This window comes from Neolamprologus multifasciatus, chromosome 5 (assembly GCF_963576455.1).
Source record: "Neolamprologus multifasciatus chromosome 5, fNeoMul1.2, whole genome shotgun sequence".
Taxonomy (NCBI): Eukaryota; Metazoa; Chordata; class Actinopteri; order Cichliformes; family Cichlidae; genus Neolamprologus; species Neolamprologus multifasciatus.
Window position 1 is genome coordinate 36,049,386 of NC_140443.1, and position 14,218 is coordinate 36,063,603.

A 14,218-nucleotide genomic window follows, 5' to 3' on the forward strand; every position below is an offset into this window, starting at 1 on the left:
CATGTACTGAAAGTGAGTCATCTTTAAAAGGACTTCTCACCACTGGTTGTTGCTGTCCTGGCGCCTGGACTGCACTGACAAGCCCTGCTGCTCCGGAGGACTGACTTCCTCTACGTGTGGGACTGAGGTGGAGTGTGCTGAGGATGAGAAGGTGCTGTGTGGAGATGCTGGAAGCGGCATCTGCTGATGGTTATGAGGATGATGGGACTCCTTGTTGTAGTGGGAGGCAGGCTGTATGGAAGTGCCACCCAGAGAGGAGCTGCTGCTGGCTGGCTCCGAGTCACGACCACTGCCCTGCTTCCTCTTGCGGTATTCCAGCAAAGACACCTACAGCAGCAGAGGGAAGAGGGAGTCTGTTCAAACCCTGCTGCTGAGCAACTGATGGACTCACTTATGCCAGGCTGCTCGCTCAATCACACCATTCACCAAGACTGCACTGAGTGACCGGCAGACCGCATGCACCACGCTAGAGAGGACTCACCTGAAAACTGTAATTACTATTAAAGAGTTTTTAGAGAAACACCTTCACCAGCAGAGAGCAACATCTGTTGTTCTTCCACGAACAGACTCGTAGTCACGAGAGACTCAAACACAACGTACTGTTGCGTTGTCAATGCAGTGTTAGTACATAAGCTTCGACAGAGGAGCAAGCAACTTTAAATGCACCACACCATGATGCAATCACGCTGAAACAATAACTACGAAAACATATCCACAGAAGGTTCGAGCACACACACGACACATACACACACCTGCACTGTTTACAATGAGAATGAGAGTGCTCATCCCAGCTTAATGTCATCATGACACAAAAGAACAGACAGAGGGTTATGAAAGAGGCAGGGGAGTGGCATGACCACACACGCACACATCTATGTTTTTTTATTTATATTTATATATATAATATAAATATATATATGACTGACATGGATGGCTCCTGCCTGAATCTTTCAACCAGTTTAACATCACATGTGAGGTAAGCTACAAGGCTGTACTGTCAGAGGGACCAGATGTCAGGATCAAGTTACCACAGAGCACCAAAAGCTATCAGTTACCCCCCAATAAGGTCTACAAATGGTCGCCTATTAAAAGAGCATGAAAGATGTTTAAATGCCAAGCGCAGTTAATTATAAGATGTTTTTTATGCTTCTGCTGATTTTGATAACAACGCAGAGATATAACAACGTTAAACGAAACTTCGGTTGAAGAGTAAACAAGTCAACGTGGCTGACTGAAGCCAGATTTAGGCTGTGGTCAGTCTCTCTAGAGCAGGGGTAGGCAACCCCAGGCCTCGAGTGCCGTGTCCTGCAGGTTGTAGATTTGTCCTTGCTGCTAATCACAGTGATGTCATGACAAAAATGAATGACCAACAAAACATTTTTCTCCTTCATTTCTGTCACACAATGCTGTATGTAACGTTTATTGCGGTTAGTATCATGGTTGCTAGGCAACCTGAACAGCGCGACGAAAGCTAGACCGTCCCATTTCACAAGCCTCTCACTTCTGCACTTCTCGTACTTACAGTACGCACCGTACGTAGTACGCGTAGTGTGCGTACTTCAAGCGTGCAGACCCTGAATTGGGACACAGCCTGGGAGTTCTCCAGAGGCCTGGTATTGACATAATCATTCGATTCAGGTGTGTTGACCCAGGGTGACATCTAAAACCTGCAGGACACCGGCACTCGAGGCCTGGAGTTGCCTACTCCTGTTCTATAGCATATGACTTAACCTACATAAGTTGCTAACACCCTTTATCCAAATGGATTAATTACCTTGTGCTTGTTTTCTAGTGTTTTGTTTTGCTGCAGTGGCAGCTGGTAGAAACCAATAAAATGCTGGGACTTTCTCTCTGGTCGTGATTGTTATTTTCGAACAGATGAAAAGTACTCGGAAATGCACAGGAGGAATCGATGGTATTAAACAGGCCGATCACAATAGCTGAGGGTTGTGTCACCACAACAGTTATATTTCCAGGGAGGTGCACATCAGATTACAGCGTAGGATTTCAGAGGGGTTTGAGATCACAACACAACTAAGGCACAGATTTTTCGTTAAGGCAGGAAGTACATGTTACTGGCAGTCTGAGGAGCAAATGCTGCTTCACTGAACTAAGTTTTTCCAAGCAGCTTCAGAACAATTATCAATCAGATTAATGAATGTTAATCTATGCATGCTACGCCCCTCTTCTGGTGCCACGTGATACTGTCTGTTTTCATTTTCGGGGGGGAGGGTTGCTGTAAACCACTTTGACAAATTTAGCCCCTCTTACAGTGGATGTGGATAAACCACAAGTCCCAGTTTGGAAAGAGCCATAGATGAGATGGAGCATGAGCACACCCGACACCATCATAACAATTTGTGGGATTTGTCTCTTGTGTTGAAGGCAATGGATGAACCTTACACACTTCAATGAGCTTGACTGAAATGGCAAAATAACTCTTTCTGGAAACTACAGAATCATAATTCGATGTAGGTTTTGGAGAAGGGGAGAGGGCAGAGCTGCTGGAGCATGGCGTGGGTGTTGTATGCAGATGCAAAGAAACAATATTTACATGCACACTTCTAAAGATGTAGTTGTAGGGAGAATATTCACCATATTTTGTACTGGCTTGTATTCACTTCTTACAGCTATTGCCTGGTAATCTGGCTTCCCTGTCAGCAGACTAATGGTATGCTGGTTGGCCCTCTGCCTTGGAAGAAAAGTGGAAGAGAGACTTGGCAAAGAGTGTCAAGGAGCAACGAGGAGGAGCAAGAGGAGGAGAGTAAAGGGAAAAGGAGGAAGGGTAAAATCTACAGACTGGAAATCATTTCAGATACACATAAGAGGTCAGCTTCTAAATCCCTGCGATGTTTGGTTTTGAATACCGGACACAGGGGACCAAACAGATTTAAGACAAAGTTAATGGGCAAACAGAGCAAGGGGGAAAGCACATCATGAGTTCTGGCTTTTCAGTTTGTGTTTCACACAAGTTATTTGTGTCTGAGAAGTAACTTTACCTGCAAAGTTACCTCAAACATCTTTTCCGTGTATCATTAAGAATTGGGGAACTTGCCTTCTTTTTTTGTGGTGGATTGCTGGTGTGAGGCGGTGTGCCATTGTCAGGGTAGCCTCCTCCAAAATGGGGCTCTCCAAACGGTGACATGGACCCGGGGCCCACTTCTCCAAACAGACCCTGGCCGCTTATCGAACCGTGGAAGGAATCTGCAGGTGAGAATCCCCCTTCTGACTGGGAGAGGCGTCGATCGGTGGCTGTCGGGTTGCCCAGGTTGGCGTTGAGGGGAGAGCAGGTATATATGAGGTTGAACTCTGTCCTGAAGGCCTGCTCCCTGTTTTGGGGGTTTATGTCTGACAGCGGGTTTAGGGAACTGGTCCCTACAGAAGATGGGCCCTGCGAATCTTGGCCTGCTCCAGATTGGGAAAAATCATCCGAGGTCATGGCAACGGGGCTCTCCATGTTGGAGGGGAGTGACAGGTCTGGGAACTGCGGCCGAGAGGCATCAAAGTCTGTCTGAAGACATGGCTGAAGGACAGGACGGAGGAAACGGGAAGAACAAATAAATAAACGTCATCGTTGTGTCAACAGTAAAGCCATTTCCTTTATCAGTGCCATGATACGTGAGAAGAAATGTACCTCAGGGGATATGGACTCGGGACGATGGACAGGAGACGCCTCGGGGGATGATATGTTCTAGAGACAAAACAAAGTCTATTAGTGTCAAACCAAGCGCGTGTATTTTTCTGAAGTCTTGCAATCTGTTCAAAACCAAGAGATTGAGATGTTTAGGGGCGCTTACACACAGCCCTTCTAGAGTTTGCTGCTGTGCAACAAGACTGAACAACTAAGTGAGGTAATGTGAGGTTGTTGCAACAGGTCCTGACACAGATGAGTCAGCTGAGCGGAGTGCAGCTCCCCCGGAGTGACAGAAATTTGTACATCACTAAACTCTCCTTTGTGGCCTGTTGGATTTCCCTGGACTTTGATAGTAAATAAGCTCAGGCGTCAGAAAACTGTGGATATTTATGCCCTTACTTCAAACTGCAACGGTGTGTTGCAGCGGCTGGCAGGCAGCGAGGGCAGAGGTGAATAGGCCAGACCGTTGGGCAGCAGGGAGCCACAGGGAGTCTGGAGAAGTGGGTGGAGGGAGTCCTCTGGAAGCGGAGGGGTGATGGGTGATAGCGGGCGAAGCAGGTGGTCCGAGGGTGCTGGTGTTATTTCTGTAATATACTTGGAGCGACGCTTTTTAAAAGGTGCAGTGAGTTCTGCGATTTAAAAAACACGACAAAAACAACACAAGAGCGTTAAGTAGCCTAGGACCACAGTTATTTATATTTGCAGTTACAAACAAACGAGTTCTGAATCATGCTTCACTGATCTGCTAGCTTTGGTGCTTTCTTAGATGGAGGTGTGGAAGCAATTACCACTGGATAGGGGGTTCGGTGTGGATCTGCTACTGGTGCTTTGCTGGGAGGAGGTGGACTCTGTGCCATCCTCCACACTGGCCGAGCAGCTCTCATCTTCCACCTGTTTGATCCATCTCTGCATAAAGACGACCACAACAAAGGGTTTATGAGAAAACAGACAAGAACACTTGTTTTGCCACCAAATGTGAAACATCAAATGTGTGTGTGGGATACACACCCACCCATCCCAAAAACACCTTTTTCCACGTTTACCTTTTTGTAGCAGCCGTAAGTGCCATCCATTTGGAGCGGACGAGGCCGGCGTCTCTCAGGGTTGAACGGGGAACCGAAGCGGATGTAGTGTCTGGGTGTGGTGCAGATGAGTGATGACTGAGAGAGACCTGGAAGCATGTTCAGCGTGGTGGCTAGAACTGTGGGGTCAGTGGTTATCCGCAGTGGGCGCTCAACAGGCACCTCCTGGTGGATTCTCTCTCCTCCAGGAATTTTGTCGTTTAGCCATTCTGTCACCAGGTACTGAGAAGAAAATGGGAAGTTACATTTGCACAGTTCATAGAAGGTAAAGGGTACAGTGGAACCCCGACGTACAAATACCCCATTTAACGAAAAATTCAAGTTACAAAGGCACTTAGCAGCAATATTTCTGCCCGTGTTACAGCAAAATGCCTGCGTAACGAAACCCAGAATGCCTACAATTCCCACAAGCCTTCCGAATCATGTGACAACCCCCTTGGCTTTCGTACTTGCGCTTCGCTGTTCCACTTGAACGACGTATTGTTGTTGCAGTTAGCAATTAGCCTATAGCCTATCGTTTACTCAAATGGGTGCTTCGACTTACCCTCTGGAACAAATTAATTTCGTATGTCGGGGTTCCACTGTATTACCTTTAGTATATGTAGAAAGTCTTACCTTCTTGGTCTTGGGGTACCGCAGATTGCCTCTGTTCATGCAGTTAAGGCCTTGGCCATCTCCATCTACAAGAGGACCGCCCAGGCTGTTCTCCCCGTGGCTGTGTTCAGCCCCGTATGCACCCTGACTTCCCTCCTCGTCCACAGCAGCACCCTGATCTGCTGATGTTGGTGTTGTTGCCCTTGCTGCTGCTGCAGCTGCTGCAGCTTGTTGGGCGAGGGCTTGGCGTTGCCGCCGGGCACGCTGGGATGAGCTTGAGCGGTAGCGAGATATTCGACTCTTAGGACGAGGCTTGGTGGGTTTTATGGGTTTAGGGGGAGCAACAAGGGCAGGCGGGATGGCGAGGGAGGGTTTTTCTTCAATAGATGGTGCTTCCTGCAACATAAATGCAATGATTAAACTGACTCAATATAGAACACAAGAGAAATTAGAAATCTGAAATGTTTCTTCGTGACTGACCACAACATAGGTGGTGCGTCGCGTGCTGATCCCAACTCCAGTGTGTTGGGGGATGGAGGAGTTCCCTGTGGGGTTTCCTGCCCCATCCTCAGTTTCTAAACCCTCCTCCTTGACTTCAGCTCCTCCTATTCTTCTCCTCCTCCTTTCGAGGATGTTCAGAGACTATGTGGCAGAGATGTAAGTCAGTGTTATGTGACAATCTTTCTTTTTTGAATTACCGAGAGTGGACAACTTAAATCATGAAATGCAATGTGACTTACTTTTTTATTGGAGATGACCCCATTTTCATCAACTTCTCCTTCGTCCCCCTCTTCCACCTTAACTTCATCTGTCAGTCTCTCCTAATTGCACAGACAAGCATCACATAAGTAATGACCTTACCTGACAAGCAACAAATTGAATCATTTAACGACCTCTAAAAAACCGCAAGCCTGCACTTTACAAAAATGTATTAACGCAGTGTTTATAGATGTGGCGATTTTTAATCTAAAGCTAATGTAGAACTCTTATTGCTGCCTAACCTCGACACTGAACACAATTATTTGGAAAATCAAATCTAACCGCGCACACACACACCTCTGTGTCACTGGTCCCCTGTAGATCGCTGGCGTCCTGCTGCTGCTGCTCCAGCATCTGGTTTCCATCAGCAGCTCGACTGCCCTCCAGCTCTTTCCTTCGTGCTTTTCTCCTTCGTGTCTCGGCACCAATCAAAGGGGAAGGAGGCGGCAGGGAAGGGGGACTCACCAAGTTATCCCTAGGGCTCAGGTTGTGCTTCTGCACTGGGCAGTTTTGGTTGCTTTTATGGCAGGCACAGTCCACTTTGTAATTACTGTTTTTTGTTAAAAAATACAAAAACACATTAAGAAAACAGAAACTGCTGATTAAAAGAAAGGAGAACGGCGGAGAGGACAGCAACTGACCAGCTATTGAACTCGTAGTCAAATCCAATGGTGACCTCAGCGTCTTTTGTGATTTGCCTGACAGCATAGATGCACAGATGGATCATGCCCTCAGCAATCATATGCCGGACCTGTGGTAGAAAGCAAGCTTATGGGTTGTTTTAGCTGCAAGAATTAACTGAAAACGTCAAACGTTGCTAACTAGCAAGCATTTAGATTTATTTTTCAAAATGCTTAACAGCTGACCTCGGCATTGGGTGTACAAGACCTCCTGATGAAGCGGGCGTCATTTCCGAAAGTCCTGGCATCAACGCACATCTCTACATCGTTAAATTTTGAGTAGAACAGCACAAAAGGGTATGGTCTAGAAAGAAAAATAGAGTGAAAAGCTGTTCACAGGTGAAACAATGTATTTAGACAAAATTCCGATTACGTATTTTGTAGTTTAGTAGCTCATTAACAATTACTTTTTGAAGAAGTGCCCATTGACTTCAAATTGTTGTTTGAGCATGACCTTTCCCCGGTATTCAATAATGAGTGTGTCCGGCTCCAGGTTCTTTGCTGCTCGGAGTATCTTCCTGTGTTTCTGCACCCGTGTTACTCGGCCAAGCTGGAGCTATAAAGTTATTTTTTAAAGAGACAGACGAACATTAAAAATATTAGACTTTTTCCTTATCTTCTTTCGTAAGTACATAGGATATAAAGTAAAAACTATAAACCAAAATCTTGGACTCTTGGACACAGACTGCACTCAGAGGGGTTGGCCTTAATCTCAGAGAGTGGCTCCTGTTCAATCCTTTTCCTTGCAAGAAACAGCCAATCAGAATAAAGTTTCCTGGAAGGGGGGAGGAACTAAAATGGGCTATTAGATAGCAGATGAAGTGAAAGACTGCACAGAGGGTCAGCATAACAAAGGATCATTTTTTACTGTCAATCAGAAAAGATAACAGAGGATAAAATTAATATCACTGGGTTCTTTGAAAACAGAATTGCGATTGGATCTTAGCAAGCAGCCAGCAGTAGGGACGGGAATCGAGAACTGGTTTTTGTAGAGAACCAGTTCCCAGTCGTCCAATTCCTGGGAATCGTTAGTTTGGTTATGGGTTCTCGCACTCTTGCTACGATCAGCTGATTTCAGTTTGTGTGTCACAGGAGGAAAATAGTGGTGCAGTCTACAGCGTGGATGTGGATATTACTTTTATGACATAAAAAGGATGAGAGCACATTGGTTAAGTGGAGACTGCTACAGTAGAACGACCGTGGCAAATGCTTTAAAGTCTCTTTGTTGTGGTTTTCATCTTTGCTTTGTGTCCATACCTAACTACTAAGAGAAAGATCCTCGTTAGGATAGGGATTTGTGTTGGTGTGTGGGGCTGTAGCCTCAGGTTTATATTGTTAATTGTAATTATGAGACAGTGTCTTTGAGGTCATTTTACAGAGTAAGATGAAACTAACGTGAGTAGTATATCGAATGTCTTTCTCCTGGGTGTAATTAAGAAACGTACTGCATTACTTTTAAGTATTCTGTGTAATAACTTTTTAACTTTACTTTTTGAGTAACAGCCCCAACACTGATCACAACAAAGACGGGAAAAACATCCAACATGCACAAATTCATTTGCATGAATGTAATATCTTTGATATACTGCTCAGAGATGATGATTCTCAAATTGGAGCAAGGAATCGAATCGATAAGTGATATCGATAATGGAATCAGAATTGCTCAATTCTTATTAATTCTCATCCCTAGCCAGCAGATTCCATTAAAACCAGTAATGCAGACATAATGGCACAACTAAGTCACTTATCATGTGCAATTTTTTAAAATCTATGACTGACCTGCATCTGTGAGCCCAAAACCGTGTTGTTACAGGTCAGCTCAGTGCGGTTGATGGTGTCCATAGAATCCATTGAGGCATGCATCTGTGTGGTTGAAGCAGGTGTCGTGGCACCACTTTCGCCCTTTGAGATGGTGGTACTGGTTGATCGGTGAAGCTGGAGCAGTGTCTGCACATCTGCGCTGTACTGGTTGGCAAGAGCCTCCTCATACTGGTCTGTCCACTGGCGGATCCTGCTCTCCCATCCCTCTTCTGTGTTCTCATCCAACACACTAGCCTCTGTGGTAGAGTTCTGTGCAAAAGTCATGATCGAGAGAACTGTCTAAGAGTCTGTGAGATGCACAGAGAGGATGTTTTTTTCTTAATGGGCTCTGTTGTCTAGAACTGTCTAATCTTACCTTCATCCTCATAGACTTCCTAGAACCCTCCCTGAAAGCCTAAAAGAAAGAAAAATAAACCAATTTAAAGAGATGGAGATTTTATCATAAAAACTGAGCTGGGGTCAATATATCAGTACAAGAAAAAAACAAAACAAACTCCATTGTGGATCTTACACAATGTAATCTTATGAGGCAGAGATGGTTTGTGTGTCCATGCATGTGTTGTGTGCATAAAAGATGATTTTCTTAGATGAAACATTAAAATACATTAAGAATAGCTGAATCTGCCCCACCTGCTAGCATTGCATTCAGTTAATATACTCCCAATTTCAAGAACAATCAACAATCAGTTGAAGTTTATAGGACAGGAGGATCTCCTGGAGAGCAGCTGACTGGCATCGGGAACCACAAAAGTAATGTAATGAGTAGGGATGGGTACCGGTATCCGGTGCCATGATGGCACCGGTTCTGACATAAACGGTAAGCCAGACCGAAAAGCAGCGCACATTTCGGTGCTTTACTTCCCCTGAGCTGTGATACACTTTAGATTCCAGCCAATCATTTTACGTTTCCGAGGATAGTAGGCGGGTCCAGGTACGTATGTTCTTTTAGAGCAGAGCTACAGATTAAAAATGCCCAAGGCAAAGCGGTCAAAAGTCTGGCTGTACTTCACAGCAAAATATGCAAACTCAGCAGCTGCAACAAGTGCTTTAAGCTGATACTGTGATACTGTCAAAGGAGGTAACACCTCAAATCTGATGAAACACCTGGCGACGCATAGTGGGGGTTTTTTTAAAGCCGAGAAATGCGCCGTATTTGATAGCTTGCTGCGAGACCTCACACCGAGCACATCTACTGCGGGTGTGGTGCCTGTTATCGGACCCGGAGTTAGCAACATCCCCCAAAAAGCCGAAGAGGAGAGTCCTGGCCCCTAGCCATGCCAGTGTAGCAGAAATGATGAGGATGATGATGCAGCAGCAGCCGTTCTTCTCTGTGTGAGTAGCTTAATGTTGTTCGTGTGCAATTTACGTTGAGTAGGCTAACCACGTTATTACATTAATGCATGTAAGGTGAACTAGCAAACACCATCATAGCTACATGCGGCTGTCTTCTTGTTTGATGGCAGATACTCCCTTCACCCTGGCCAAAATGGCTAAAATGACCAAAGAAAAAGTGGAAAACAGTTAAACATGAGAGGTTTTTGGACAAAGTTTGTGTTTTTTCCATTGTTTAAGCACTGCTTCCAGCCCAGAGTGATACCATATATGCCCCATAGCTGCAGAAAAGGCTAACATTGTTATCTTTTTACAAAAAAAAAACAGCTGAACATGAGAGGTTTTTGGACCAATTTTGTGTTCTCCATTCTTTAAACACCGGCACCGTTTCAAAAGTACCGGTTTGGTACCGGTATCGGATAAAACCTAAACGATACCCATCCCTAGTAATGAGCCTGTGGGAAGAGCTGTGGGCTAGCTAGTTAGCATCAAATTAACTAAAATTGTAAAAGAACAATGAAGAAATTTGAAAATACTTTAACTGATTCAATTAAATCTTATTTATATAGCACCAAATCACAGTCACCTCAAGGCACTTAATATTGTAAGATGCAGGACGTGCAATGACAAGATGAAGCCATGTAGAAATAATAACAGTCACCTGTGTGTGGGAAACTGTGTTTTCTCACACTCTGCTTTACTCACTTTAATCTTCTTGGCCTTCTGTGCTCCACGGGCCTTCTCTGTGCTCTTCTTCCTCTTTTTGGATTTGCTCCTTTTGACTCTGTTGACAGTGAGTTTGATGCTGGTTGGTGTGTGCTGGGTGGCAGTATAGGAGATGGTGGAGGGTGACACCTCTTCATCACCACTCTCTGTTGCGCTACTCTCTCCAGCTACAAAAAAAGAGCAAATAAGCAGGTGTTGATAAACCGCCTTCTCTGAGATGAAAACTGTAGTTTATGAAGTGAACTGTGATACCTGAGACATTTTCTGTTTTCTTCCTGTGTTGGCCTTTTACTCCTTTCCTTCTGTCCAGCCCCCTGTGATACAAAGGCAACAAAACAAATCAGACAAAAAATTAAAGGGGGTGATGTCATAAAGGTTTTTACTGCATGTTGTATTATTGTCACAGCCTGAATTTTAATAAAAAATAATTTTCTCTTATTTCCATTAAACAGGTTAAGTGCTACACACCTATGTTCCAGCATTGAGACAAGACGGGCTTTTACACGTCTCACCTGCAGTTGTCGCATTTGATGAGCAGGCCGTCCGGCGTCAGGTTGCAGTGACACCAGGAGGCCCCGTCCTCCTCTGAGGAGCTGTCGCTGTCGGCCGAGTTGTCCTCAGCAGTATCGTGATAGTGAGAGCTGCGTACCACGCCGTTGAGATCCATACGGGGAATGATGGTTTGAGAGAGCGGGGAGGCGGGTGGGGTTGGGGGAGGGGGCGCGCCATAGTTGTGATCCTGACAACACACAACGGAAGACTGTTGCATCTTCAAACAACGGGTGTTCAGGCAAAAAAGGGAAAACGGAAAATGGAGACGAATGAAAATGAGGGCAAAAAAAAAATCAAGTATGTGAAACAGTTCAGTTGTTAATACCAGAAGTAGTGTGTGGTTACAAAAGACTAATAGCAGGACTCATAAATATACATGTAAACTAGAAACATCACCAGTTCTTAGTTTTACTCTTATTGTGAAATCATAACAGAAGACACTTGAAAAGATTAGGAAAAAGGAAAGATCAGATAGATTAAACTGGGTCATTTTAAGCCACTAAAACATTCACAATTGTACACAAGTAATCCCATTATGAAAAGTAATACTTCAATAAGACATGCTATGATTAGAGCTGATGATTAGGGAAGAGCTGTGTGAACTCACAGCATATGGTAGCCCCCGATACCCATGACTCTGTGCGCTCCCACAGCTGTGGTTGTTGTAGTTTTTCTCATTCACTGCAGGGCTTGCTTCAACTGACTCAGGGCTGGAAAAAATAACAACATATATATTTAAAACATTGTAAGTGACACATAGATAATGCTGTAGACATTTCCCCACTTTGCCTTTTTTACCAATGTTACACAAGCATCTGTTTTAATAAAGATCAGTCACTAGATGGCACCAAGATGCTTCACTCGCTGCCCCGCCTGGAAGAACAGCAATTTAGGAAATGGAATGTGGGCCGCCATTATGTTATGCAACTCCCTCGCCCTTTAGTTAGGGTCTAACCAGACAGGGAACAACCTTTCCTACTCCTGCCTCGTACTCCAATACTGAAGCTAACATCAAGGTTAAAAATAAATAAATAAATAACCACTGTGTGTGTAGTATGTCTGTCTTTTTTTTTTAAACTCCCCTGCCTGAGCTTTGCAGGAAACTAAAGGGGGCCATGAACAGGGTTGGATGGGAAAGGGTCCAACTGCATTCCAAATAACCTCAGTCACGTAGGCAGATTTACCTTCAAAGAAGTGGCAACTGTGCTCACTTGATCTGTCTGAATACATCTTTTCAGATGTTATTCAATAGTTTGGGCACGGAGAAGAACAACATACATCTAGCTTCTTAATAAGAGGTGGAAGATAAGAACCTGTGACACAGGGAGAATAATTCAACTCTTCTTTATGTCTGTGTAACAGACAGTGGTTGTCTCACGTCAACTTAAAACCTTGAAAATTAATTTTAGAAGTCAGTTTTACAGTCATGTCAAAATGTCACATCTGGTATTTTTTTCAATGTCTATCAAAATACAGACTTCATGTAACATCATGTACTCTATTTTTACAGTTTTATACAAAGCAGTCCCCTTAGAAATTAGTTCAAAATAACACATTTGATTATGCATTGTGTAAGCGGTTCTTGAATTCATCTTAGGGGGCACTGGGGGTGCAGCAGTGTTAGCATCATATTCATACTTTGTTAGAAACAAATAATCACATTTTCCAAACACAGGAAATGCCCTTCAAACAGAAAGAAAATGTTCTGCTTTCTGATGACGACTGCCATTGCTTTCAGCATTTCTTTTGCCACTCAAGCTACTTTACTCTTTTCCCTTTGTCAGATCTTTGCAATCTTAAATTCCCTGTTCAACCACATTAATGCTTATGTTTAACAAATAATGAGCAGCTAGAGCATTATATAGTGCCACATAAACATTAGTCTATCTTTTCCAGACATCTTTGGATGGTTGAAAACTTGTCTGACTCCTTGTTATGCAGTACAGTAGCAATACATGTAGATAATCAGGTTAAACAGGAAGTTTGTTTTCCTGGCACTCTTGTTCTATTTAAGCCATGTTACATCCGCATGTGAGTATGAGGAGGTTGGGAGACATTTTAATCAGTAGAGCTGATGATCTTAACAACACCCAGCTCTTACAGAACATTTCTTGCAAGTCACACCTTGCTGAAACTGACTACGTACTCTGATCCAGCAGCCATATCTGAATAAGACGTTTCAGGTGTGGTGACTCCCAGAGCGATTACTATGCTCATGACGTCCAGCACAGCGACGCGTGGGAGGGGGGGAAGAGGGGGGAGGAAGGGGAGGGGAAGGGGGGGGACAGGATGGGATAGGGGAAGGAGGAGAGGTGAAGCGAGGAATCACAGGGTCCCAATTACAGCAACAGACCACTCCAGAGGTGGGGTGCCGCCGAGCCGTAGCCCACGGCTCACGGTCATGGGGGACCTGAGAAGAATGGGTACAAGACAGACATGCCATCAGTTACATACAGATCCATTGCCTGAATACAGACAATCAACGAACGGCTCAAAATAATCAGTGCATCTTGGAATGAACTGCATATTCAATCATAGACATGTTATCTTCTATAGACAGCTTTGTGTGTCTAATATCATAAAACAGGAAGTATTATTTGATTTAACTGTAATATCAGGAATGGCACAGATATAAAACGGTTCCCGTAAGGCATCAAATGCCAACCTTTTTGCGCCATTTCCTGACAATCTTGGACTCGAGAACAATTTACTCACATTTCATATCCATTTCACGTTTTTGCAAACTGTCATCCAACAACTATTCATCCATACCTGTTGCCTGACATTTCAACTGCAGTATTTATCATTTACATTTAGTCAAATCCTTTAAAAATGAAAAGTCAGATGGTTTACTCTTTATGTTTAGATCATAATTAACTGCTAACTGTATTTACAGCTAATAATTTTCGAATGTCTTACAAAACATAACTGTTTGCTAAACATAGTATTTTTTCTGTTATGTTTAGCTAACATTTCTGCTCATTTATCCTTATTGTTAGCTAGTTTCAACTTCTCGTGTAGGCCTTTAACAAAAAGCT

The 14,218-nt window shown here is 44.0% G+C and overlaps 1 protein-coding gene across 5 annotated transcripts in view; it reads right to left on the reverse strand.

Annotated features, from left to right (window-relative positions):
• Positions 1 to 14,218, reverse strand: part of setd5 (SET domain containing 5) — a 29,869-nt gene that overhangs the window by 4,204 nt on the left and 11,447 nt on the right. The window contains exons 2-22 of one of the 5 annotated variants that reach the window (XM_085161051.1): positions 13,327 to 13,590; positions 11,788 to 11,890; positions 11,141 to 11,367; positions 10,881 to 10,942; positions 10,608 to 10,795; positions 8,926 to 8,964; positions 8,529 to 8,819; positions 7,157 to 7,305; positions 6,936 to 7,053; positions 6,711 to 6,820; positions 6,367 to 6,619; positions 6,051 to 6,131; positions 5,791 to 5,952; positions 5,332 to 5,706; positions 4,678 to 4,938; positions 4,423 to 4,540; positions 4,034 to 4,263; positions 3,635 to 3,691; positions 3,056 to 3,523; positions 2,596 to 2,688; positions 41 to 327 (exon numbers count right to left, since the gene is read on the reverse strand). In XM_085161051.1, coding sequence (XP_085017177.1) covers positions 41 to 327; positions 2,596 to 2,688; positions 3,056 to 3,523; positions 3,635 to 3,691; positions 4,034 to 4,263; positions 4,423 to 4,540; positions 4,678 to 4,938; positions 5,332 to 5,706; positions 5,791 to 5,952; positions 6,051 to 6,131; positions 6,367 to 6,619; positions 6,711 to 6,820; positions 6,936 to 7,053; positions 7,157 to 7,305; positions 8,529 to 8,819; positions 8,926 to 8,964; positions 10,608 to 10,795; positions 10,881 to 10,942; positions 11,141 to 11,367; positions 11,788 to 11,890; positions 13,327 to 13,397 — 3,743 coding nt within the window. In that variant the 5' untranslated portion in view covers positions 13,398 to 13,590. Of the gene's footprint in view, positions 1 to 40; positions 328 to 2,595; positions 2,689 to 3,055; positions 3,524 to 3,634; positions 3,692 to 4,033; positions 4,264 to 4,422; positions 4,541 to 4,677; positions 4,939 to 5,331; positions 5,707 to 5,790; positions 5,953 to 6,050; positions 6,132 to 6,366; positions 6,620 to 6,710; positions 6,821 to 6,935; positions 7,054 to 7,156; positions 7,306 to 8,528; positions 8,820 to 8,925; positions 8,965 to 10,607; positions 10,796 to 10,880; positions 10,943 to 11,140; positions 11,398 to 11,787; positions 11,891 to 13,326; positions 13,591 to 14,218 lie in introns of all 5 variants that reach the window. The other 4 variants (XM_085161050.1, XM_085161054.1, XM_085161052.1 and 1 more) reach the window with 4 other exon arrangements.